This window comes from Erigeron canadensis, chromosome 8 (assembly GCF_010389155.1).
Source record: "Erigeron canadensis isolate Cc75 chromosome 8, C_canadensis_v1, whole genome shotgun sequence".
NCBI lineage: Eukaryota > Viridiplantae > Streptophyta > Magnoliopsida > Asterales > Asteraceae > Erigeron > Erigeron canadensis.
The window spans coordinates 36390678-36417880 of NC_057768.1; the positions used below are offsets into that span (position 1 = coordinate 36390678).

General features: G+C 33.6%; 5 protein-coding genes and 1 long non-coding RNA gene across 6 annotated transcripts; 1 reads left to right on the plus strand and 5 right to left on the minus strand.

Moving 5' to 3' along the window:
• Nucleotides 1–55: 55 nt before the first annotated feature.
• LOC122610736 (long-chain-alcohol O-fatty-acyltransferase-like) lies at nt 56–1108 on the minus strand. Its single transcript, XM_043783699.1, has one exon. It carries the CDS (start codon nt 1106–1108, stop codon nt 56–58), a length of 1053 nt encoding a protein of 350 aa, XP_043639634.1.
• An 8270-nt stretch (nt 1109–9378) lies between these two features.
• Nucleotides 9379–10718, minus strand: LOC122609928 (probable long-chain-alcohol O-fatty-acyltransferase 5). The gene has a single exon (XM_043782875.1). It carries the CDS (start codon nt 10563–10565, stop codon nt 9489–9491), a length of 1077 nt encoding a protein of 358 aa, XP_043638810.1. The 5' UTR covers nt 10566–10718; the 3' UTR covers nt 9379–9488.
• A 5238-nt stretch (nt 10719–15956) lies between these two features.
• On the plus strand, nt 15957–16616 carry LOC122609930. Its single transcript, XR_006325427.1, has 2 exons — nt 15957–16202; nt 16286–16616. It is a non-coding gene; the product is annotated as an uncharacterized LOC122609930 (long non-coding RNA).
• A 3173-nt stretch (nt 16617–19789) lies between these two features.
• LOC122609929 (probable long-chain-alcohol O-fatty-acyltransferase 5) lies at nt 19790–21036 on the minus strand. Its single transcript, XM_043782877.1, has one exon. The coding sequence runs from the start codon at nt 20979–20981 to the stop codon at nt 19929–19931; it is 1053 nt and encodes a 350-aa protein (XP_043638812.1). The 5' UTR covers nt 20982–21036; the 3' UTR covers nt 19790–19928.
• Nucleotides 21037–23435: 2399 nt separating this feature from the next.
• Nucleotides 23436–24787, minus strand: LOC122579033 (probable long-chain-alcohol O-fatty-acyltransferase 5). The gene has a single exon (XM_043751117.1). It carries the CDS (start codon nt 24583–24585, stop codon nt 23506–23508), a length of 1080 nt encoding a protein of 359 aa, XP_043607052.1. The 5' UTR covers nt 24586–24787; the 3' UTR covers nt 23436–23505.
• A 525-nt stretch (nt 24788–25312) lies between these two features.
• On the minus strand, nt 25313–26878 carry LOC122580193 (long-chain-alcohol O-fatty-acyltransferase-like). Its single transcript, XM_043752468.1, has one exon. The coding sequence runs from the start codon at nt 26804–26806 to the stop codon at nt 25766–25768; it is 1041 nt and encodes a 346-aa protein (XP_043608403.1). The 5' UTR covers nt 26807–26878; the 3' UTR covers nt 25313–25765.
• Nucleotides 26879–27203: the final 325 nt, after the last annotated feature.

Sequence of the window (27203 nt, forward strand, 5' to 3'; positions counted from 1 at the left end):
GTGACAAAAATATCCTCTATTTATTCTTACTCTCTCGATCTACAAGTTACAATTATTACATTCTTACTCCCTCCGGTTTAGACCTCAAAAAATTCACCATAGTATAATATTCATTTATGGCCTTAACATCCACCCCATTCCTTGAGAGCTGTGGCAAAAACAACCATACACTAGTCACTGCCACAAATGCTACCGTAGGAGGCCCTGTAACCACCCTATGCAACCGGAATCTACCGTTAACCTTCTTCTTAGCGAGTACCTCAGCAGTTGTACACGCTCCATGCAATACAAAAAACCATGTCACCTCCCATGTAGCCGGAACCCGTGTCAAATAAAAGTAAATAAGCTCATGCAATAATCCAGACACTATAAAAGTTGCAAAAATAGCCGACAGTTGGCTCCATAACTTTCCAAAAAGTGGGTCCAAAATCACACGTATGGGATCATAAACTGTAGGCCGCAGTATGTTGGTAACCATAAGGTTCCACCTGCGGCCCCAAAAGTCTTGTAATGATGTAGCTAGATAAGGCTCATTGAACTGAGGTTCCATTTCAAAACCGAACCCCAATAAAAACCATACAAAAAAAGCGGTGATGGCTAGAATGAGCTCAACAACCAAGCAAAAATGACAACAATAAAAGCCTAGAATCACATTTGGATGGAGGTGATCCTTATACTCATATGAACCAATAATTATAGCAATAATCAATGCCTTAAATGCCAATAAGCCTGGCCTATGTGATGTAGCTATAGCTGGAGTTGAAGCTCGAGTTTTGTTAGCATGTTTACGATTTATTGGAAGTAGAGCGATTGATATGAAAATAAGGAATGGTAACTTGGGCATGGAAGCTAAAGGTCCACGATTGAATGCAAAGAGTAATAGCTTGAAGTTGGCAAGCCATACAAGATAGAAGATGGTCGGGCCGGCTAGATGGACGGATGACAGAGGGAGTGGAAGGATGAAAAAGGTCACAATGATGGGGAGAATAGAGAGGAACCTTGGGACGCCATTCGCTATCCGGCTTGGAATCAAGTAGCAATAGCAAACACACAAGATTGCAAAAGACCATACTTTCAGGAAGGTTTTGAGTTCTTGGGCATCCTCCATTTCTATAAGTACGTGTTCGATCTTTTATGTTAATTGGTTTAGTTAGTTACTTTAATTCGTATGTATTAAGCTTGATGCTTTATAGACATGGCTTCCTTGTGCTCGTTAATGAGTTATGGCTTCCATATATGGCGTCCTCAAGTTCATTGATGTTTTACTAGTACTTTTTGATTGGCTAGTACGACTCCTATATATGGCGTCCTCAAGTTCGTTGATAATTTATTTGTACCTAATTTGTAGCTACGGCTTCCATCTACGGGTTCCACGTGTAATTAACAATATTAATGATCTTTTGTGTAGATTGACCCCCTTCATATATCAAAAGAGACAAATTGAGAATGGTAGAACCCTAAGGGTGTGTTTGGTTGGGAGAGTTGAGCATAGAGAAATTGAAATGAAATCATTTCACTTGTTTGGTATCCAAGAGAATTAAACATAACGGAGAAATAGATTTCTCGAGATATTGGTTATAGTGTATTTTGATTTCCACATGATTTGCGAAGAAATTGGATTCCCGTATAAATATTTCTCCGTGTTTTACTTGGAGAATTAGGTTGGGCTTTAAAATAAAGAGGGTATAAATTAACTAAATCACGTGCAAGGCACATTTGCACACACAATCTTCTAAGCCCTGGCACACTAACCCCAATTCCAATTTGGGAGATTTCATTTAGTCAACACCCCACCATCTTATATCGGTTGTTGTTCATCGTCTCCGGTATTAGTAAGCCACCGCCTCTCTTATATGTTCCTCATCACTCCCTCTTCTCCTTTCAACCATGTTTTTACTCTAAATTCTTTTTATTATTAATTATTATTTTGCTTGAAAACTTTATATTTAGTAAAACTAATTGAATGAATACAAAATTGAATTCAAATTTGCAAAACATATAGTTAGTCATGTCGATTTGTCTCCAAGCTTCCTCCACTACCATCTCACACATACATTGTAACATAGACCAGAAACATTCAACAAATGTTTAGCCAAAAGACAAGGAGTGTGGGCGAATATTTGCTCGACAGTCAAGTCTATTCATAACAAGATTGGAATTTGAATTCAATTATTAAAGGATTAGTGGGTGATGGCACTAACACAATGCTTTGGCTAGATGAGTGGTTCCAGCATGGTTGTCTATACAGCCGCTATAGGAGACTGTTTGCGTTAGAGATAAACAAGGAATGCGTTCTTGCTGAAAAGTGAATGGCTCGGAATGGAACTCGTCATGGAGACATAAAGTCAAAGTTGGAGCTCAAGGTTCATAGTTAATAAATCTATGTAATGAACACAACATTGTTGATTAGCCAGTTTCGTGGAAATGGGAAATTACTGATGGCATTATTATTGTGAGTAAAACTAACTATCATTTCTCCATTTTTCTTACCAAACAGTGGAAATAATTTCTCGGTGTAATTTCTTAGTTGTTAACCAAACAAGAGAAGTCATTAAATTCTCAGCCAATTTCATTTCTCTGCCCCATTTCATTTCTCTGAATTTATCCCTACGAAACGTGCCCTAAGGATATATATATATACTAGCTAATCAACCCGGGTTCAACCCGAGGATTTTTAATAACTTTTCGAAGATATATACATTAAAAAAAAACAGAGAGAACCTCGGTGTTGCGGAAGTTTGAAAATTACAACACATGAGTTGGAGTGGTAAATTAAGGCAGTGAAAAGAATAAAACCTACTTTACTAATACCAAAAACAAATAATCTAAATCTTTGAGCCAAAAAATTTATGAGGTTGTATGCAATAAATGGAAGGTAAGCAACAAATTAGAAGGGAAAAAAACAAACATAAAACCCAGCGGCATTCCGAAGTCCTACAATGATGCTTAGATCCTGGGAGACCAGGGTTCGAGTCTGAGCAGACGAGGTTTTACTTCTAATTTAACGTCGTGTCTTCTGTAGCGGTTAAATTGGTGGGTTTTTTCCTCCCCTGTGGTCCCTGACTTCGTAGATCGATCGCTAGTGACTGCCTGCCCGCATGGATTTAACAGCTAGCCGTCCCGAGACATGAATGTTCAAAAAAATAAATAGAAATAACATCAATTAACTTTTTGGAGAATTCACTAACGTAGTTACTTGGTGGTTGTTTTTCGTTGAGGTACTTTTGTGGTTTCTCATACTCTGGCTCTCTCAAATTAGACAAAACATGTGCCATCTTCTGAAACATGTGAGAATACACAAAAGGATACTCAACCTCTGCCAAGCTATGAACTTATGTTTGGAGTCTAGCAAGAACATTACGTATACTTACAAGTGTAGCCACCATTGCTTTTCCATTTTGATTACCTTATTTCCTAAAGTTCTCTGTAAATTCATTAAAAGTAGAATTAAGAGTGTTGATGAATGAGCAACAAAAATCAACAAAATTCATTAGATTAGTTTAGTTTTTGTTTGGTAACTGAATAATCATAGTTCTTGGTCGTGCAAATAAAGAGTTTCCAGGTGGTAAAATTCTTAGTGCTTGATGAAGCATTTGATTCTCAATCTCGATATTGGAAAGGTTCTCTTCAAGCCCAAACAATCAATGAAAAACGTTGCAGACTTTATCATCACAAAATATCAATTGTATCATAGACACGCTATAAAGGGGTTACCATGATAAACCAAATCTCCTGTGTTAACATAAAAAACCAATAAGGAGGCCCATTGGTAGCAAAACTGCAAGTTATCCTATCATCATCATTTGGTTTTCGAAGAGAGCATACATGCTACCACTAATAGGATTATTTAACTCATATAGAATGAAAAAAAAAAGTTTTATACTATAAAATTACTTAGTAGTAGTTGGAGTTTCATCAAACACCTATGTAGGAATTATTATCCCAACTCATCAAGCCCAATATAAGTCCAATGGGGTTCTACCCTAAAACCATATGGTGATAGAGGGAGTAGCCCACAACCTTATATACATGCTTAGAGTTTATTCTTTTTCCAATGTGGGATATGAGTTTTACACCCAACAATAGTATGTAAAATGAGATGCACTAATTTTGAATGAAAATAAATCTAAAAAAATTGAACATATATATCTACACACACATAAAAGTGTAATCTAACTTTGGACAATTACCCTAAAAAATTATCTATATATGTAAGCAATGGAAAATTGATTAGAAATTAGTCTCCAATTAGAATTGGAAAATCAAAGCCCAAACAATTTACTTATCGATGTTCTTGTTCGTCCACCAAAAAGGGTTTTATTATTATTAATTATTATTGTTTCTTGTTAACTAATGAAAAATCAAATAAGCAAAACAACTTTTAGGGTGTGTTTTTTTTTTCTTCCATATAATCAGCATGAAATCTCTTGTATTAAGAAAAATCCTTGAAAAAACGAATGAAAGATTGATTGGGAAAAAAAGAAAGAAAATTACTTAAAAATTCATGGGTAGAAAAAATTGGGTGTTTGAGTCATGAAAAAATAAATGAGTGTTTAAGTACAACATCCTACGCAATTAGAAAAAATAGATTATGACATCATAAACTAAGGTAAGGAAAAATTACTGGTTGGCCACATAAGAAATTTTCTAAAAATATCTTTAAAAAAAAGGCTTTTTTATTTAGATAAGAGATAGGATAATATGATGATAGTCATAAGCTTTTTTATGTCTCAAGAATAAAGGTGCTAAAAGCCATGGATTTTCTATTCCTTTAAGCCGGCCCATATATGTGTGCACACGTATATGCCAACAATATTAGGGGATTAGAAGATTAAGAAAATTTCCTTTGATAATACAAACATATATATATGATCAATTTACTTGATCATTGAGAAGTTACCACACATCATCAGACAATACACTTGTGAGCAGGACATAATCTTTTCTTAAGAGTGTGCTGCTCGATCAGATTTATCATTCTTTTTTAGAAGACTTGCCGCAAATTGTGGGCGATAAAAGAAGCCGCAAATTGCAGAACTACAACGAACAACACCAAATAAATTATCAACAATGGACTATATATATGTCACAACAATGGACTAATTAAGGGAAGCTACACCAAAGGTAATACTAACTTGGTGTAAAAGTACAAAATTTCATCACCAAAGTTAATTTTAAAAATTGACCTACACTAAAGTTAATATTTTCTATCAACAATGGACTAATTAATGGAAACGTACACCAAAGTTGACTTTAAAAACTTATGCTAAACTGAAAAAGCCTGAATAATATAATATAATATAATATAATATAATATAATATGATATAGATAGATAGCATAGATCATCATCAAATGGTCTAGTGAGAAAAAGTTTGTTTTTTCAAAAAAAAAAAAGTCTTTAGTTTGAATCCTATCTCAGATATATTTTTGAGGGTAGCCATAAGTATTTAATTTCCATATATGATGGAGTTGAGTGAGTTTTCCCGTCCAAAGTGATAAGGTTTCTTGTCGAAAGGTTCAAATTGGAATCTATTTGACGAGAGGGCTCCGTACGAACCTAATAAAAGTCAACGTATGCTAAGCTATCCAGTATTAATGAATAATTCACTCAAAACTAATAATAAAAAAAAGATAGAAAAGTATTGATAGACGGGATCACATCAATTAAGGAGTTATATGCTCTTGAGTTAAATAATCAAAACTTTTAATAAGGGAAAATGATTCATCCTCCTAGCTAAATGGACAAGATTAGGAAAGAGAATGAGTGAATATCACATGTCACATTTTTAATATTCTTAATGTATCAGATAGATTATTAGGTTATTTGGTTATGTATCTTCCTTTAATAAGATCAAAATGAAATTCATATTGGAGGTGCCAATTGGTAAGTTTTTTATTAAATGCAAATTAAACTTCATCGTTGAATTAATGATCTAGTAACGTAAGATTTAGGGAGGCTACAGCAATATAGTCTAGTGTTGTTATATTCATTCATATGACGTTTATGAGTCATTACAATAGCCCAATAGTGGTGGCCACTGGCCCACTGCCCCGTGCCCTCCTACTCTCCTAGTCCTCCCTAGTCCCCACAGCCCGAGCCATCAACTATTTAAAACTTTAATTTATTCTATAAATCTGTAATTTAGATCTTTACTAGTAAAAATTTACCCTCTCGTTGTTTCGGGACATGATTTTCAAACAATAAAGTGTTGGATATAAACATGATAAAGTCATCAACAAACATAACTTATAATCGTTGCTATATACATAAGTAAGAAAATAAAACATATAAAAACAAGAGAAAATAACCTCAATACCCAATTTTTTTAAAAAATTTATCAATTTACCCAAGTTTTTTTAGATTTTAACAAAATACCCACAAAGATCGCAATAATTTTAGAAAATCGCAATGAGATTGTTAAAATCACAATAAGATTATGAAAATCGCATAAAAATGATGAAAATCGCATAAAGAACATTGAAAATCGCATAAAAAACTTTAAAAATCTCATAAAGAACATTGAAAAATCGCATAAAGATTTCAGAATCGCATAAAGAACTTGATAATCGCATAAAGAACTTAGAATCTCATAAAGAACTTTATATGTATTAAATCTTTATGAGATTTATAAAATCTTGCGATTATGTTAAATCTTTATGCGATTTTAGAAATGCCATTGCGATTTTATATAATCTCGTTGCGATTTTCAGAATTTTATTGCGATTTTTTGAATCTCATTGCCATTTTTGAAATTTATTGCGATTTTGTTGGGTATTTTGTAAAAATCATAAAAAACTTAGGTATATTGATATATTTAAAAAAAAATTGGGTATTAAGGTTATTTTCTCTAAAAACAATATGAACTATGAATAGTAAGATGTATTAAAGAAAAAACACACACACACAAAATAACTATGTTAATGCAAATAATGACAATATGACGACGTTGATGTAATAAAGTGTCTTACTTTAAATGTTAAATTAACGTAAAACGTAACAATGATTTAAATTATTATATATTAAATACCATTATATATAGCGGAACGAAAAAAAAAACATCAAAAGCAAATGTTTAAAGGTAAAACTGCAAAAGTATAAAAGTTATTTGATAAAATTATAAGAACCTAAAAGTTTTGTGTCAAAAGTTTAAAAACGAAAACTTTAATATGGGACAAAAGTTTGAGATAAAAACTTTAGGGGGTGCAAATGAAAAGAGACCAAAGTGATGTTAAAACCTTAAAATTGAAAATATTAAAAGTATAGGGTGTAAAATGAAAGATGTTTTAAAGTTAGAAAGAGGTTGTACATTAATCTTCAAGAGTTGTACATTGCATATTGGTTTTTAGAATATATATAATTTATATTTAGGCTCTTGAGAAATACATAAATTTTCCTTTCATTATACATGTAGATTATTGTGTTTTCCTTTTTCACTCTCTTTCTTATTCCCAGATAGATTTAATACTTCATTTATATTATTATTATTATTATTATTATTATTATTATTATTATTATTATTATTATTATTATTATTATTATAAAACGGGCATTCTAATCTACTTCTACTACTAAATTACACGCACGCCTGAAATGAAATTCCGGACTCTCGAAAAATTCCTATTAATCTACCACCACAAATGTGAGAAGTAGGACTCGAACTCAGACACGTAGATCCCCCAAAGTCAAAGATTAAACCTGGGAAGAGTTACTTCATAGATTTATTCAAATCGAACGGCAATACTATGAGATAACTATCATAGCCAAAGATTAAACCTGGGACCTCATGGTGTACAGTGTACTACCCAAGTACTACGCTATGGCTTTTCAAGCAACTTGATGTAAAACCAAAGACATTTATGTCATTACTACATGACAATAAGTTGTAGCTAAATACAATGAACTTTTATATTTTGTACGTCAATTTTTGGATACCATTGATTTTTAAGATTTGCCACTTTTTCGGTACCGCCTTGCTCATTTTCAAAAACAGTTATTGTTATCTCAATCGATCAGAACATAATTACGCACACAACACCATTATTAATAATCGACTTCATCAATTCCTCTCTAACTTAATTTTAGTCTATTAATTTATACAAATATATTCATCCAAATAAAAGTAAAAATAATAATAATCCAAACACGAGACCCCAATTCATCATTATTAACTCTTCAATTTACGGTAGAGACAAATTGATGCACCAAGGCTACCCCAATTCAATTTGGCACCATCTTAGCTATTTTATTTTATTTTTTCTAAAATTGATCAACATTCGCTTAATTACTACATTCCTAGCTATGACTAAAATATACTCGTATTATATATATACTCATTGTACCATATCAATTGTCCTATTTTGATCATTTGAGTCTTTTTTTTTTCAATTTTAATCATACATATTTTTTTTTATGTTATATAACACGTGATATAACATATAGAAATTGATTGAATTTTAAATGTACTTTTCATTGATATAACTTTTATCAGCTAATATATAACACAAACAAAGATATTTACGGTCAAAATCTAAAGAAAAAGACTTGACCAGTCAAAATAAGACAATTAAAATGTGACGGAGGTATATATATAGACATGTTAGAAATTATGTCGATGTTAGACACTCAAGTTTGAGTGTAGAACCCCTCAAATCATAAAAATTATATACTCTAATAAGTGAATAAGATGTTAATAGTAACTCGCCTGCGTGGTGAGTTACTATTCCTCCATGTTATAACTCGCACCATTATTCGGATTTTATCAAATCGTATCTGGTTCGGGTTTTCTAATACGAGTTACTTCTTGGTTTTTTTCGTATGTTTTTTCTTTCGGGCTTTCAAATAATTTAACTGAAAACGTTTATTATTTTTTTCTAACGATATTTAAACCATTATTCGTATTTTGCCAAATCGCATCCGGTTCAGGTTTTTAATACAAGTTACTTCTTGGTTTTTTTCGTATGTTTTTCCTTTTAGGTTTTCAAATAATTATACTGAAAACATTTATTCTATTTTTTGTAACAATATTCAGATTTTTCAAATAACTACCTTTTTTGTGCTATTGTCTTTAAATAAAAATCATATCATATGTCAAATATTTTAACAAATATCTACAGCGACACATCATCAATAACAAAACATAATTATTTTCAGGTTTTCAAAAAATAATTTAAAAATTTTTATTAATTTTTTTGTGGTATTGTCATTGGTTAAGTATATATTTTATATGTCATTGTTTTTAGAAACATAAATCATCAATAACAAAAATCGAACTAATTGAAATCGGGCAACGCGCAAATGAAAACTATTGTGGTTTTATCTTTAAATAAATATATTTAGTATATATTTAATAAGATAAACTATTAAATAAACTTATTCATAATAGAATATTTGTTAATTCAATGCAAGTATATCCTAAATAATACAATCGTTTCAACACGAATGGTGCCCGTAATGCAGGCCGGAGATTCCCTAGTTCACCATTATATTTTATGCTTTCATTCCCATGCATTTAGACATCACAAAATTCACCATGACTGAATACTCGTTTATGACCTTGTCACATACGCCATTCCGTAATAATAGTGGCCAGAACAACCAAACAGCAGTAACCATCACAAACGACACCGTAAGCAGCCATGACACCGCCCTATGCATGAACCCCAACCTGCCTGCCACCGTCTTCTTGACTCCCACCTCGACAGCCGTACATACCCCATGTAGTACAAAAAACCATGTAACCTCCCAAGTCGGCTGAACACGAGTAATATATAGAAACAGCAACTCATGCATTAGCCCGGACACCAAAAAAGTAACGCAAATTGCGAGCTGTTGGCTCCTTAATTTGCCAAAAGTTGGAGTAAGGATCTCTCGAGTTGGATTGTACACAACAGCTCTTAGGTTTCTCGATGACACAAGGTTCCAACGGCGGCCCCAAAAATCCTGAAGAGAGGTAGCCAAAAGAGGTTCATTGAATTGTGGTTCGATCTCTAAATCAAATCCGAGAAAAATCATAAGAAAGAAAGCTGTAATGGTTAAACCTAACTCGACAGTGAGGAAAATATGGCCTTTGTACAAAGCTAGAATGACATTCGGGTGGAGTTTATGTTTGTATTTGTAGAAATCTACAATTATGTTGAGAATTATTGCTTTAAATGCTAAAATAAACGGTTTATGTGCTGGAACTGGAGCTGGAGCTGGGTCAATTTTCTTTTTTTGGTTAGGTGAATGTTTAAGGTCAATTGGTAACATAGCAACGGATACGAAAACGAAGAAAGGTAAGGGCGGGGTGGGGGCTAAAGGGCCACGGTTGAACGCCAAGAGTAAGAGTTTGAAGTTCGCAAGCCACGTGAGGTAGAAGAATACAACAAAGGAAAGATGGACGGTTGTGAATGGAAGCGGGAGGATGAAAAAGATGGTGATGACGGGGAGAAGAGAGATTAACCTCGACATGGCGTTCTTCTTGATCATCCGCATGGGAATCAAGTAGCAGTAGCTGATACACAAGATGGCCACAATCCAAACCTTGATTAAGGCTCCGAGTTCTTCATTATATTCCTTCATCATATATACGTACTCTTTAATTTAGGCCTTTTGTTTTTGTAGTGATAGAAAAGGCCTTCTACTTACATGCAAATAAGTCCCTACTAGTGGGATAGCCACGTACTCTTTTCTGAGTCGACGAACATTTAGGCCTTTTGTTTTTGTAGTGAAATTTTGTTAACCATGTATCTATGTTTTGATGTCTTTTAAAAATGACAATTCTAGAGTATTTAAGCTTGAAAAAGTTAGACATCGATCGAGTACTTTTCATAACACAATTATTAGATCCACCACTTACATCCGTTATAAATTGTCCTTTCCATAGCTTCTTAATGATATCACATTACTTTCTACTCAATTATTTTGTCCACAAATATTTCTTAAAACATCTATCTATCTTTTATACTAACTAGCGTTATTCCCGACTATGCCAGAAAAAGGGAGTTGAGATGGTTAGACCTATACACCGCAATGCATCCAGCACAGAAGCAGTCAAACCAAAGACCTATGGAAGTCGGGGCTGGGAATAAAGCTAGTTGGTTAACAACAGGACTTAAAGTCAAACTCGATGTAAAAAAAATACATTGTTAAATAATGCACCGTTACGTTTAGAATACAAACTTTGATGACGAAACAAAAGAATAAATAAATAATTATCTAACTTAACAAAACAATATACCAACAAAAATAAAACTCAAATTTCTTTTTCTTTGATTTCCAAGCCGAGAAATTCACTTAAATTTCCATAAATTTTACGCATTAAAACTTATACAGTCAAGATATATTTTTTAAAAACATAATATATAAGTTCTAATCATATGAGAAAGTACCTTAAGGAAAAAAAGGTTTGTTTTTTTATATTTTTTAGTTTCTTTTTTTAAACTTTTTTTCATGTCACCGACCATTTCTACATCGATTCTCTCTTCATAAACAACCACCACATTACCTTATTCTTTCCATGGATATCATTGATACTGGGAATCTTTTGACGACTATAGAACTATACGATAAACAACTATATAAGGCTTAAAATTTTCTAGGAGCACATTCATACATTCATGTCGGTTCAAATATATATGAAGTTTCTTAAAACACATACATTCATGTCATGTTTTTATTAGTAGTCTTTTTCTACAATTATTAATAGTATTACAACAGTGAATTAATTTTTTTAGTTAGTTAACTAGATTTTAGACCCGTGTCAAATACACACGGGTTTAATAATATTATCAATATAAGAATTTGCATATGGAACAAATTAAAAAATACTTATACCTTAAATGTAAAATTATACTTCAAAAATAATTGAGATATTCAAATGTAAAAGTTGGATGCTAAATCATACCAAGGTTGGATGGTGCAGCAGAATTTGTTTTATACAAACTTTTTTAGAGAAACAATATCTTAACTTGGTTATACAATTAACCGAGTTCTCACTGATATCTTGCAAAAAAGTAATTTTATTTTAGTTAATCATGGTTGTTAAGAACAATAAAAGTAGCAGATGGTTCGTAGGGTTTTTAATGATTTCGGTTTATACAAGAAGAATTTGTATCCTAAATATAGTTGATTCTAATTACTAAAATGGTCATCCTAAATATAGTTTGATTACAATTATTTATAACAACAATTTTGGGTATACCTTAGATTCAAGTGTCAGGAGGGCAGAGTTTTTACCTCTATTTATCGTCTTGCTTTAGGGCGGATTAGTAAAAGGTTTTTTCTCCATCAGGTATTTGAAATAGGCATTTTTACTTCAAGGGAGGCCTTTAGCAAAGACCCGGTTAAGACAACGTATGTTAGACCTTCCGTGGTCGAATCGCGACACGAAGTATCAAGCGAAATTCACCTCAAAAAAAGAACAATATTACAATTAGTTTGATTACAATTAATAATATAAAATAAAATATTAATAATATTAATTCGTATTAATCCAACTGTAATAACGTCTCTAACTTTTAGCTATATTTTGTTATCATATAGATATTACGTAATAAAATATTATTTTAACTTAGGTTAAAACATAGATTGGTGATGAAAAATCAAAAAAAATGTAAATTAATTTCTTATTTAATAATTGTTTAAAGTATATGTTAATTTAATATGAAATAATGATATTTATATTTATATGTTAGATATATCTCTTTTCATGTAGGATCATATCTTCATTTTTTTTCTTCTGACTTTGTTTTTATTAATAAATTGATTATAGTTTATCTAAATTAGTAATACAAATTGATAGACTTATCTAGAATTATTATCGATCCATATTAATTTAGTCAAATGGAAAATTTAAATTTAATCACATGTTTAAAATCTTAATTTAATGAAATCAAGAGTTGTGATTGATTAATTGAAGTTAGGTTAGTTGTATTTTAGTATATATAAAGATAAAGATAAGTGGTTAGACTATTAGTTTTTTAGTATGTATAAAGGAAAAATAAATATAAATGATGATATGGGTAATTGCCCCTTTGGATTCGGACGGTCTTGGGTTGGGTTTTCTTTATATCAAAAACCTTTCTTTAATTTCCAAGTGGTGGTGGCGTTTGCGTACTGAACCATGGGCCCTATGGACTCAAACCATCACCGCCATCCACCACTCTAACCGAAATTGTTCTCCGGTTCCTCTGAAGAATGGCTTAGTGGGAGTTTGGCAAAACATTGCCAAAATCAGCTCCCACATTGAATCTTTTGATGTTGTTTTGCATAGCATGTTTACAGGTATTGTCGGGAACGGGTGTCGTATTAGATTTTGGATTGACACTTGGATTGGGAAACAACCACTTCAGCTCACCTACCCGGATCTTTTCAAACTAGAGAAATACAAAGGATGCACCGTCAGTGATCGTTGCACGGGAAGAGGACTTTACACTCAATTGGAATGCAAATGGACCATGCCACCATCATCATCATCAGAAGAACTCTATCAACTTCAAGATATGCTCTCAAAGATCCTCCAAGTCGCTCTCCCTGACTCAAACGACAAGTGGTCGTGGGATTCCAGTTCTCCACAGGACTTTACTGCCAAATCCATGAAGATCTTTCTACAAAAGGCCACTCATGGGCCCTCACATTGTCGCTTTCCCTAAAATAAAATAGTCCCTCTAAAGGTTAATATCCATGCCTGGAAACTAGACCAGAATCGACTTCCTACTAAAGATCTCCTCCAACGAAGAAAAATCAGTTTTGCATCCTCCATGTGCCCCTTATGTAACAACCGAGATGAGACTTCACACCACCTCTTTATCGAATGTAATTTCGTCTCTGCAGTCTGGTCTCTTATCTTGCTATGGTGTAAGCTTCCTTTGCTCAACCCCACGAATAACAGAAAACTCCTTAAGCTTCACAACAGCCCACTCATTGATCCAAAGAAATCCCAACACATCAGCATAGTAATCCTCGGTTACCTTTCGGTAATTTGGAAAGTCATAAACGATTGCATCTTCTCCCACAAGGCCACAAGTCTCCATCTTCGAGCTTTGCACTGAAGGATCTAAAATCCACCACCTACCTATGGTTTGCAAATAGAACTAAATCACCCTTTGTAAATCGGAACCATTGGTGTAGTTTCAATTTCTAAACTCTCTCTGTACTCTTTCTTTTTCCTTACTTCTCTAGCACCTTGTTGGATTGTGTTTTCATTAATAATAAAAATCTTATTGACTGTTCAACAAATAAATAAAAAATTTAATAGCAAGATTGGTCCTTGTGGTTTGTTCATTTTATCAATGAGGGTCCCTTGTCGAGTTCATTAGTAAAAAAGGTTCCTTCTATGTTGTGTGAAAAGACGATATTGTCCCTACACGTTATTGCCACGTGTAGACTTAAAAATACTCACTAACAGTCCTGTTAAAAAAGGAATCAGTCTTGCAAAAAGTTCTTAAAATAAGGATCCCATTGATAACATGTACAACAGGAACCAATCTTGCAGTTAACTCTTGAAATCTTAATTCTTAAAATATACTACATGACAATTGAACTAATGACTTATTTACTAATAATGTCACTCGTTTCATCAAATTGACTCTCGCTTATGTCATCATAATCTTAATAACCATTATTCAAATATATTATTATATTATTATTTATATTAGTATTTGTAGAAAAAATTTAACTAAAAATTACTCTTTTTGTTTTAATCAATAGTTTACACCTTTTAGCCATAAATATTTTATTTATATTTATCACAGTATTTAGCAATCAACTTCAGAACATTTTTTTTTATTTTTCAACAAATTAAAAAAATTTAAACATATGAATATTGTCTAAAAAAAAAAATTTAAAAGATGAAGTACAATATATTTGTTTAATGTTTTTGAAGTATATCTTTTTAAATTTGTTCTTACTTACATTTTTTCAAATTTAAGTTTATGCATTTTTTTAATAATTTATTTTATTTATAAAATGTTATTATATAATCCGTGTATTTGACACGAATATAAGTTTAGTTGAATTATAATTATATGGGCTGAATATATTAAATATCTGGGCCTACTAAATACTGATGTATAGTACTCAGTAAATATTTGCTGTCCACCAAGAATTTGATGCTATGGTCAGTCGCCTTGCTGGCCGACGGGCCTGTTGATATTACGTGATTGATATATACATCTTAGGATGCGGTGAATGAAAATGACTTATTTTCAAACTGCTTTACTCTTTTTCATTGTGTAAAAGTTGTTTAAAGGGTTTTTGTGTTAATCTTGAATTTGCAGAACGAAGAAAGTTGATATTTTTACCACTAGATCATTAGATATACACTCCAGGATGCTAAAAATTGGCACAAAAAAAAGAGGTACCTTAATAGGGTATTTAACCCTCTATGCAAAGCTCAAGATATAATATTTCTTTGGGATAGGTATCCAGAAATGTACCAAACTTTAGACGAATGTCTATAGTGTGAAATAACTAAAGTCGTGCTCATTGTATGTAATCATCTTTAAATTATGTGTATTGTATGTAAGAATGCATATGTGACAACCATATATAGGTGCCACTTGTTAATTTTTTATTGGTCGGATACATTTTCATACATACAATATACATAATTTAAAGATGATTACATACAATGAATACAACTTTAGTTATTTCACATATAGACAATCATCCAAAGTTTGTTACATTTCAGGATACTAATTCCAATTTCTTTCATTTTTGTTGTAGCATCATCATGTAATGTTGTGAGTTGTCGTTGGCGATCAAGAAATTAAGGCACACTAATATAAATGGGCAGGCCTCTAAACAGGACCCAACCATATACTTTTTTTAATAAGCTACATTGAGTATGTCTATCTTAAATGTGTTTTCTAGTTTAGACATGTGGATCCATTAATTATGTGATTTTGAACTATGGAATATAATAAAATCAGCTTCAAGGTCTTAAAAAAAATAATGTTTGGGCGTGTTAATCAGTTGTTTGTGGATCGGGGTCTCACACACTAATCTCTATAGGTGCCTGTAATAGGCCGACCAACCTACCTAAACCAATCATCATATCGGTCCCTAAGCCCTATTGCTGTTGTTATTTTTGTTTTTTGCTGTTTGAATGAGTTATTGCCTTATTGGATTAGTGGTTCAGATATTTCAGAGACGGAGAAACTATTGCAGTCATATATTTTAGAGCTGGATATGTACCCACCGATTATCCGTCTCTAAACAGTAAGTGGAATCTTGAGAGTTCTTGTTAAAATACTTTCTTTTATTTATAGTTGAGCACGATTTGAAGTTTATGTAATTTGTAGGAGCGGAAAGCTAGACTATTGATGGAAGAGTCTTCAGCTACATATTAAGTGCCCTTCAATCTCTTATCATCTGACTGGCACCATGAAAGTTTACCAGGAGCTTGCAAAACCAACTGCGCTTGAGAGGTAACAATAAAGATATACGATATGACCTTCCATGAGACATGATTAAATGGACCCAATTTTGGAGATGTTAATTAATGTACTCCATTTTGGCATTTTCCAATCAAAGACATGAGTCTGTGTACTATGATGTAGTTACTAGCGTGTCCTTGTAATTGTATCATTAATTGTTTTATTATTATAGTTTGTACTATTGAATTTATCTCAATTTACAACTTGTGATACGGAATGGACATAGCTACAGTATGTTATTAAGGTCTCTTTTAGTCTCTTAGTAATGATTTTCTTAAATCTCTTCCTCATCTCTTCAAAAATGCCACGTCAACAATCATGTTCCAATTTAAAAACTACCCTAACATTAAAATTTCTTACTCACCTCTTCTGAAGCTTTTTATTCTATATAAAAACCAAAAAAATAAAAATAAAATAATAACACAAAACAATATGCATAGCCCACCACCTCCTCATCCAACCCCTTCCTATTTCCGGACTAGCTCATATTCGACGAGGGTGGAACGGTTTGTGACATTAACGTCCAAAAATGAAAAGGGTGGAAGTGTTTTGGACGAGCTCGTCCAAACACTACTACGAGCAACCTAAGGCCTCTCCTTATACATATCATTTATTCTCTATTTATTCCTCACTTCTTCCATTATTTATCAGTTTTTTCTCTCCTGAAACACCTCAAGAACACCCCTTCCTTATACTACCCACTTCTTTTCCATTTCTTCCACTATTCATCCATTATTTTATTATTATTAATAATAAACACATTACATTAATATTAATTAATACAAATAATTTTTTTTATGAATAATAACTTTAAAAACAGATTTTTAATCAAATTATATCAAATAATATAAAACTTTTATAAAAATGAAGGGGTTAATTCAAAACTTTCAAAGCTTTTCAGGGGGGTTATTTGTAACATTTATAATATATATATATATATATATGAGTAAATTACATTTTTCGTCTCTCAAGTTGACACGTTTTTCACTTTTGATCACTGAAGTGAAAAATATCAATTTTGACCTTAAAGTTGGCAAATATTTGCAATCAAGGTCCTTCCTCTCGACGGCGTTTATTTTTGGCCGTTTACGTACGCACGTCCTAAACACGTGAGGGCACTAATGTCATTTCTCGTTACACCTGAGGGACGAAAAGTGAAAAATATGCCAACTTGAGGGATGGAAAATGAAAATCATACAAATAAATTTATTCTCGGTTACTAAACTTTCTTCACTCTTCGATTTTTCCAGCTTTTCGTGGTCGGAGGTCCCTATTAGAAGCAGTCTCTCTACCTTTGGGTAGAGGTAAGACTGTCTACAGCTCACCTCTTCCACACCCGACTCAAGGATTGGGTAATGTCGTTGTTGTTGTTCCATTCTTTCTTTTCCGATCATCTTTTCCGATGAAATTTTCCGACTAGACATTTATTTTCCGATGGAATTTTCCGACCATCACAATAGTTCTAGCCAGTAACATTTTCGTCTATCTACTGACCAACTCCATTTCTAGCTAGCCATTGATCGCCGATAACTTTTCCCCCCACCATTGATTCAAGATGTGTTTTTTTGTTTATTTTGATTCAAGATCTTTGTATGTTTATGACATTTAAAGATTTGATTTTGCACTCACCAAATATAAATGAAGTATATACTGAAAAAGCTTCGGCTTTTATATGTTGGTTTCTTTTATTCCGGCGATGGGGTTGCAGCGACAGGTTCTGGTGAGGCGGGTTGCAGCGATGGGTTTGGTGAGGTAGGGTTGCTGCAGTGGCGGTTGGAGAAGCTACGGATATCCCCAACAACCACACAAGCCACTCACCATCTTCTTTTTCTCTTCCATCAGATCTAATTAACAACAGTCTGATTTGTGATTTCTTTTTTGCATTTTGTGTGTATATCAAATGAAATATATATATATATATATGGTTTTATACACTACACACACAAACACACATTCTGCCATACACACACTCATTACATATGGTACACATACATATACATTTTGTTTTCGGTAGATTGACACAAGTCTAGGAACATAAGAAAAAAGATGAAGAAAATGACCTGTTTGGACTAATATTTGGTTGATTGGTTGTGTTTTGAATGTCATGAATTTGAGTAAATGATTTTGTTTGTGATTTAGATTTGGATTGAAAGTTGAGTTTTTATTAGGTATCATCGGAAAAAAAAAATGCCTAGTTGGAAAATTTCATTGGAAAAGATGATCGGAGAAGATGATCGAAAAAGAAAGAATGGAAGAATAAATTTATTTGTATAATTTTCTATTTTCCTCCCTCAAGTTGTCACGTTTTTCATTTTTCGTCCCTCGGGTGTAACGTGAAATGACATTAGTGCACTCACGTGTTTAGCATGTGCGAACGTCAACGGCCAAAAATAAACGCCGTCGAGAGGAAGGACCTTGATTGCAAATTTTTGCCAACGTTAACGGCACATCAGGACCCATATTAGTGTTGAACGCACGTCTAAAAATGGTATAAGCCACTTGGACGTAAACGAAGACGTGCCGGTTCTAGGGAGCGGCCTAACTTACTATGTTCAATTGCTCATATGACATATTTTAATATTGGTGAAATGTTATTAAATCTATCTACTCATAATGTTATATGCATTTATATATATATATATTATATATGGGAAAGATAATTAGAATACAAGCAATCCAAAAAGTACGAGGAAATATTTTCTTCCTCCTTCTTCCTTCTTGTCTGGCGAGACTGTCGGCGCCAGCCACCACTCCTTCTCCGGCGAGACAACCACCGCCACCACCATCATCTCCGACCACCCCAACCACAGTGCCGACGCTGGTAGCAAGGGCTTTGCTCGTACCGTATCAAACTGCCACCATCTCTTGGATCGCCGCCCCATCAAATCCAATTCGTAGTGATAGTTGACAGTATATTTTTAGCCATATGCTAGACAATGCACAATAAGTAATACCACGATCATATAAAATACACAATAGAATGGCAAATAATGAAACACCTACAGATCGATTCATGTAATTGAAAGTTTCCTTGCTCTGTGTTGCAGCCAAAAGAAACTCATCATGTTTAATTTTTCCCAACAAAGTAATACTTCAGAGATGATGGTGTAACTTGTAAGAAATGTCATTCAGAACTAGATCATTGATTATTTTCCCTCCTATGCACCATATCCTACCAAGAGAATCATTTTCTTACATTGCATATATAGAACCTGGTGTGTATATATGGGATAGAAATTCTCTAAAATTGACTATCGATTTTAATCCAATGATTTACTAGCAAAGTTGGAAAATTTTGCTTTAGAAAACCTCAATCCATATGTACATGGATGAATAACAAGTCCTTTATGCTGAAAGCAAATATGTATGTGAGTTAAAATTTAAAATAAATAAATAAAATTGATACCCTTACCACATTTCAGTAACATTTAAACGCTATTTAACAATCGCTTATTACTACTACATGCATGATATATATGCATTCGTACGACTATATATCGATCACATTTCATACTAGTCTAATAATCCTCATGCATTTAGACATCACAAAATCCACCATAACTGAATATTCGTTTATGACCTTGTCGTCTACGCCGTGCCTTAAAAGTTGTGGCAAGAACAACCAAGCAGTTGTAACCAGAACAAACGACAGCGTAAGCAGCCCAGACACCGCCCAATGCAACCCGAACCTGCCTGATACCGTCTTCTTAACTTCCACCTCAGCAGCCATACATACTCCGTGTAGTACGAAAAACCACGTAACCTCCCAAGTCGGCTGAACACGATTAGTGTATAGATACATCAACTCATGCATTAGTCCAGACACCAAAAAAGTAACGCAAATTGCGAGTTGCTGGCTCCTAAATTTGCCAAAAACCGGAATAAGGATTTTTCGAGTTGGATTGTACACAGAAACTCTTAGGATTTTCGATGAAACAAGGTTCCAACGGCGGCCCCAGAAATCCTGAAGCGATGTGGCCAAGAGAGGTTCATTGAACTGTGGTTCGATCTCTAGATCAAATCCGATAAAAATCATAAGAAAAAAGGCCGTGACGGCTAAGCCTAACTCCATAGTGAGGTACATATGACAAATGTACAAAAGTAGAATGACATTCGGGTGGAAGTTATGTTTGTATTTATACGAATCTACAATTATAGCGAGAATTATTGCTTTAAATGCCAAAATAAGCGGTTTATGTGCTGGAGCTGGATCTAATATTTTTTCTTTACGGTTGATTGGTAACAAGGCAACGGAGACAAAGATGAAGAAATTAGGTAAGGGCGGGGTGGGGGCTAAAGGGCCACGATTGAACGCCAAGAGTAAGAGTTTGAAGTTCGCAAGCCACGTGAGGTAGAAGAATGTAGGCCATAAAAGATGGAGAGTTGAGATCGAAAGCGGGAGGATGAAAAAAATGGCGATAACGGGGAGAAGAGAGAGTAACCTCGACATGCCGTTCTTGATCATCCGCATAGGAATCAAGTAGCAGTAGCAGATACATAAGATGGCCACAAACCACACCTTGATTAGCGCTCCGAGTTCTTCATTATATTCCATCATCATCTTACTCTTTAATATTTTAGGTTTTTCGTTTTTCTAGCTAGAGAACTTTTTTCTAACAATGTATATCTACGTTTTTGATGTCTTTTAAAAATGACAATTCTAGAGTATTTAAGCTCGAAAAAGTTAGAGATCGACTACTTTTCAAAAGACAATTATTATATCATATCGTCCTTTCCATATATAGCTTAATGAGTATATCACTTCACTTTCTACTTACTTTTTCCATATATATTTTTTACCCACGTACTAGCAATAAAAATCTCTCTTTTATACAAAGCTCATTATCTGTACGCCACCTAGCTACTTTTGGTAGTATACCACCAGACGTTCTTCACGTACAACACTATAAAACACATGTGGTGGGGTACGGTTAAAAATAGATGTGTACAGATCATCACCTTTCATACAAATGAGTGTTTAAAACTGGTGTGTTGCACGACGTCATTTAATTTTAACTAATTGCATGAAATTATTGACCGGGTTTTTAAAACGTTTGTAAAACTCATAGCTACCTTAGGGGTTTTCAGTTTACAATAACATTAGTGAACATCCCAAACTACAAAAACATAAAACACTACTACTAATACTACTTCCTCCATTCAAATTTAAGTGTACTAATTTGACCTTTAAAATCTTTTTCTTTAAACTTTCTCGTAATTATTTTTGTTGTATTATATAATAGTAAATATAAATTATATGAATGGATTGTGTTTTTAATGTACTTTTCAATAATATAAATTTCATTAAGTATTATATTACATACAAAAAAATATTTACGGTTAAATTTAAAAAAAGAATACTGTAAAAGTCAAACTAAATTCGAGCGGGGGAGTAATGTATTAAGCATTTTAGCTTATTACATGAAATAAAGAATAAGTTCAAAATTCAAAATCTAAATAACCAATCTATTTTAATTCATCCCCAAGACCCCAAGTATATCTTCTGTTGCATTCTCAAAACATTCATGAAGGTTTTTTTTTTTTTTTTCTTTTGAACGGCCAAAACACCCTAAGCCCAAAATCTTTCAATGGCCCATTGCAATATCATTCAATCCAAACCACAACCCAAGTAATAAACATGCCGCCATTTTAGTCACTTTGCTAAATTGCCAAATCACTTATAACAAAAGATTATGTTTTAAGTTATGCTACTTTTAAGCAAATACCAAATCACCCCATATTCTTTCCATGGATATCTTTGACATTGGCAATCTTGTGACGGCTTTAGATAATTAGATCTATTAGATAAACAACTATATATACAGGGCTTAAAGTTTTATAGGGACATATTTATATATGGATAGATATAGATATAGATGTGGGTTCAAATAGAAAGTTTCTTAAAATACGTTCATGACATGTTCAGACCCCGTATGGGTTTAAGATATTTTCAAACCCTTCGTTCGAAATTGTGGCCGTCCACTTGATTGCACTCTATGCTAATTCACACCATTTTTTTTCTTTTTATAAATTTAGTGTGAAATGAACTTAAGTTGTATCATAGTACAACTTAAGTCTAAGCTGTTTGATAGTGATACAACTTAAGCTTATAATTAATTTGATGCAACTTAACAGTTTAAAAGTCTTAAATTCCCTTTCAAAAAAAAAAGGAACAAACATAAAAATCTCAACTATAAGTAGACATGGGCAAAAAAAAGGGTAAAAGAAAAAAACGGTTCCGATAAACCGAGAACTGAAACCGATAAAAACCGGTTCCAGTTCCTCAAGAACCGATCGGTTTGGGTCCAGTTCCATTTTTGGATCCATAAATCGGTTCCGGACCGGTTCAGAACCGGTACTTGTTTAAAAAAACGAAAAAATTGGTCAAATATTGACCAGGAACCCTTTCCGAACCGGTTCCTGAAAAACCAGTTATAGTCAATGTTGACTGAAACCGGTTCCGGTTCCGAACCAGTTCCTCTAGGAACCGGATTTTGGGCACGTGAGACTATATGCAAAGCCTCCTACAAAATAAACTCACATGTTAAACCCCTATGTCCATGCTACGTTCTTACTCGGGCCAAACCAATTAACTTAGAATCCAAAAAACTGAAACATTAAAAAACAAAACCAATCGGTTTCAGAAAATGGTAAAACCAAAGTAATATGTTTATGTTTTGGTTTTGGGCTCAAATTGACCCAAGTTTCAGCCCTAGTGGCATGTTGAAGTCCACAAAATTTCACTTTAACTAAATTACAACTTGTTATTCACGATCAATGATCGGTTATAATGCTAATTATTATATAAGAGATCTATTTGAATCTTATTTATTAGAAAACTTCAAAAACAATTACATGAATACAAGAATATCTACAATATGACATATGTCATGATCCGAAGACTATCAATTATCACAAAATTACTTTCCGTTTGTCCATTTTTATCAAAAGTTACCACCATTTTTGTTAGGGGTAAAGGTTCTTTCAAGTTTTCTCAATTTGATTACAGATCCAGTGGAAAAGTTTGTTCTTTCTAATTAAATTATACATTAATAATAATAAAATGAATAAATAATGACGTGTGATTAAAATACAAATAATTTAGCCTTGACAAAGTCAACAGCCGACGTATACTCTTGAAAGATTTTCACATCTACACGACTCCTAATTAACGGCGGAAAAAACAGCCAAAATCCGGTAGCCAGCACAAACCCCATCGTCAACACCGTCCCCAAAACCGGCGGCAACCGCCGACCACCGTTAACCATCCTTTTAACAACCATCTCAACAACCACACATATCCCATGTAACACAAAAAACATCGTCATCTCCCACGTGGGGGGCTCACGTGACAGCTGATAAAGAAACAGCTCATGCATGATACCAGACACAATAAAAGACGCCACTACACCCGCTAGCGGGGCCCACTTGTAACCGGATAAGGCTATCCGAACCGGTTTGTATATTGTGTGACGTAACGTATTTGTTACCATGAGGTTCCATCTAGCCCAGAAGTCTTGTAGTGACGTGGCGAAATAAGGATCGTTGGATGGTTGCTCTAGTTCGAGCCCGGTTAAAAGAAAGAACAGAACGCTGATTGAAACAGATATGATGTCTATTATAAGATATAACATGACACAATATATAACCAGGACATAATGTATGCTTATAAAGTTGTCTCCATAGTTTAGTACTATATTCGCAAGTATTGCGAATATAGCAATATGAATAATTAACTTTAATATAGACAATTGATCTTTGTGACGAGTTTCTGAGTTTTCCGTATCTTGTTTTTGACGGGATTGGGTAGTGATATTTTTATGTGAAGTGGTTGGATTTATGGCATCTGGTAATTTGATGGGCAAGGAAGTGAAGGTGATGAATTGGAGAAGGGACTGAGAAGGGTGAAATGGAGATGGATCGAGATCGAAAGCGAAACGAATGAGTTTGAAATTTGTGAGCCATGTGGTGAAAGAGGCAGAGAGGGCGGTGGTGAACACAAAGGAGAAACCAAGTGGGAGAATGGTGAAGAGGTAAAAGATGGGAATCAGAGATAGGAATCTGTATATACCTTTTGGGATTTTGGAAGAAATGTAGTACGAGTATGTAAGTGATGTTATGATTGATGTTATGTAGATTACCAAGTTTTTGGCTTCGGATTCCATTATTGTGCTTTTGTTTGAGATGTGTTGTTTGTTTGACCAGTTTTTAATTTTGATCAGGGAAAAATCTAATAATAATGGATGTGTATTGTATTTGGGATTAGTTTTGCTTCTCTATTCACCGACATCTACAAGTATAGCACAGATGTTGCTAAGTTTTGATTAAAAATCTTTTTGTGCTACTTGAGAAAATCGAGTCTTCGGATCATGGCATAGGTGTAGATATTCTTGCATTCTTGTTTTTAAAAAAATTCTAATAAACAAGATTAAAACTTAGATCTCTAATTTATTTTTCAGAATATGGTCCTACCAACTAGTCGACATAAGAGGATGGATTGATTTTTATAGAGAGAAATAAATAAGCCCAATAATTGATAACTTGTGATTGCTTATTTATATTTAGGGAAATGCTAAAAGTAGCCCTAAGGGCAGAGATGAAACCAACAAATTTTTTGTATGGAGGCAAATTAAAATTTTTAACAAACTAAATTTTATTTAAACCAAACTTAACGTGTTTTACTTATATATTAAAATAAAATTTCATAACTACACACGAGATAAGAAAAAATAAACAGTTAAATGGCAGGTAGAAAATTTGATATCATATATTTATAAGAATTTTGTAAAAGAAAAATACTTTTACCATCATTTTTTATAGATGTACTACAATGTACAAAATGTATAGCTAACTATACAAACCAATAATGCACAGTTGTGATACATCAGTTAAAAGAAATGGTATGAATATCACTTCCCCTAAATTGTACTCCAATTTAGACTTCTAAAAGTTTATCAACGAGGGAGGTGGTCGCCCACTTTGCTGCGAGTGACTTTGCTGACTATATAAACAATACATAACTATGTATATGAGTAACCCTTATACATAATCTTACTATGAATGTTATGCTAACAAAACCTAACAGTTTCATATTTTTAAATACAAAAAATGTACAAATAAATATACAAGATATACAATGTGCGATATCTTAACTACTCGACATTTACCTCAAATTGCTTGTAACGGTTGAATGATTTGAATGAGTTGCTCAATACATGTCTTGTTTGAAAACAAACTTTTTTCTTAAGATAGTTTTTGTAAAAAGTATAAGCAAAAGGTCTCAAATGCAAAGCCACATACAGAATAAACTGACATGACATGATTACCCCCTACAAGTCACAACAACTACATGCTTACTCCCTCCGATTTAGACCTCAAAATATTTACCATAGTAGTATATTCGTCAATGGCCTTAACATGCACCCCATTCCTTAAAATCTGTGGCAAAAACAACCATACACCAGTTACTGCCACAAAGGCTACTGTAAGCGGCCCCGAAACAGCCCTATGCAGCCGGAACCTACCATTGACAGCCTTTTTAACGAGCACCTCTGCAGCTGTACACACTCCGTGCAATACAAAAAACCATGTCACCTCCCAGGTAGCCCGAACGCGTGTCAAATAAAAGTAAATCAGCTCATGCACTAGCCCAGACACTAGAAAAGTTGCAAAGATAGCCGGCAGTAGGCTCCATAACTTTCCAAAAAGCGGGGCCGAGATCATACGAACGGGATCATAAACTGTAGGCCGCAATATGCTGGTAACCATAAGGTTCCACCTGCGGCCCCAAAAGTCTTGTAATGATGTGGCTAGATAAGGCTCATTGAACTGGGGTTCGATTTCAAAACCGAACCCCAGTAATAACCTTACAAAGTAAGCGGTGATGGCTAAAACAAGCTCAACACCCAAGTAAACATGACAACAATAAAAACCTAGAATCACATTTGGGTGGAGTTGATCCTTGTATTGATATGCACCAATAATTATAGCAAGTATCAATGCTTTAAATGTCAATAAAACGGGCTTGTGTGATAGAGCTGGAGATCGAGTTTTGTCAACATGTTTAGGATTTATTGGAAGTAGAGCGATTGATATGAAAATGAGGAATGGCAACTTGGGTGTGGAAGCTAAAGGTCCACGATTAAATGCAAAGAGTAAGAGTTTGGAGTTGCCAAGCCATACAAGATAGAAGATGGTCGGGCCGGCTAGATGGACGGATGACAGAGGGATTGGAAGGATGAAAAAGGTCACAATGATGGGGAGAATAGAGACTAACCTCGGGACGCCATTCGCTATCCGACTAGGGATCAAGTAGCAATAGCAAATACTCAAGATTGCAAAAGACCATACTTTGAGAAAAGTTTTGAGTTCTTGAGCATCCTCCATTTCTATATATGTTCTATCTTTTATTTTAATTGGTTTAGTTACTTTAGCGTGTATTAAGCTTGATTCTTTAATGCTATTCCAAAAAAAGCTTGATTCTGTAATTAAATATATTAAAAGTCACATTCTCGGTATAATGTTGCGACTATATATATATAAGAAAATGTCCACTAAATGAGGGTTGACAAAGATCGATCTGTAGCGTTTGAATTCCCAAGTGATTGATTATTGGTCAATGAGTTTTTAGATATTATCATATGCACATTATACTAGGCTGTGAGATTTTGACTTTTGACATTTAGTAAGACAGAATAATTATAACGTGATACACTGATGATCTGTCTTGATGGCTTTACATGGTTTTTTAATTTGTGAATTATAATAGTTAATTAGTTGAGAT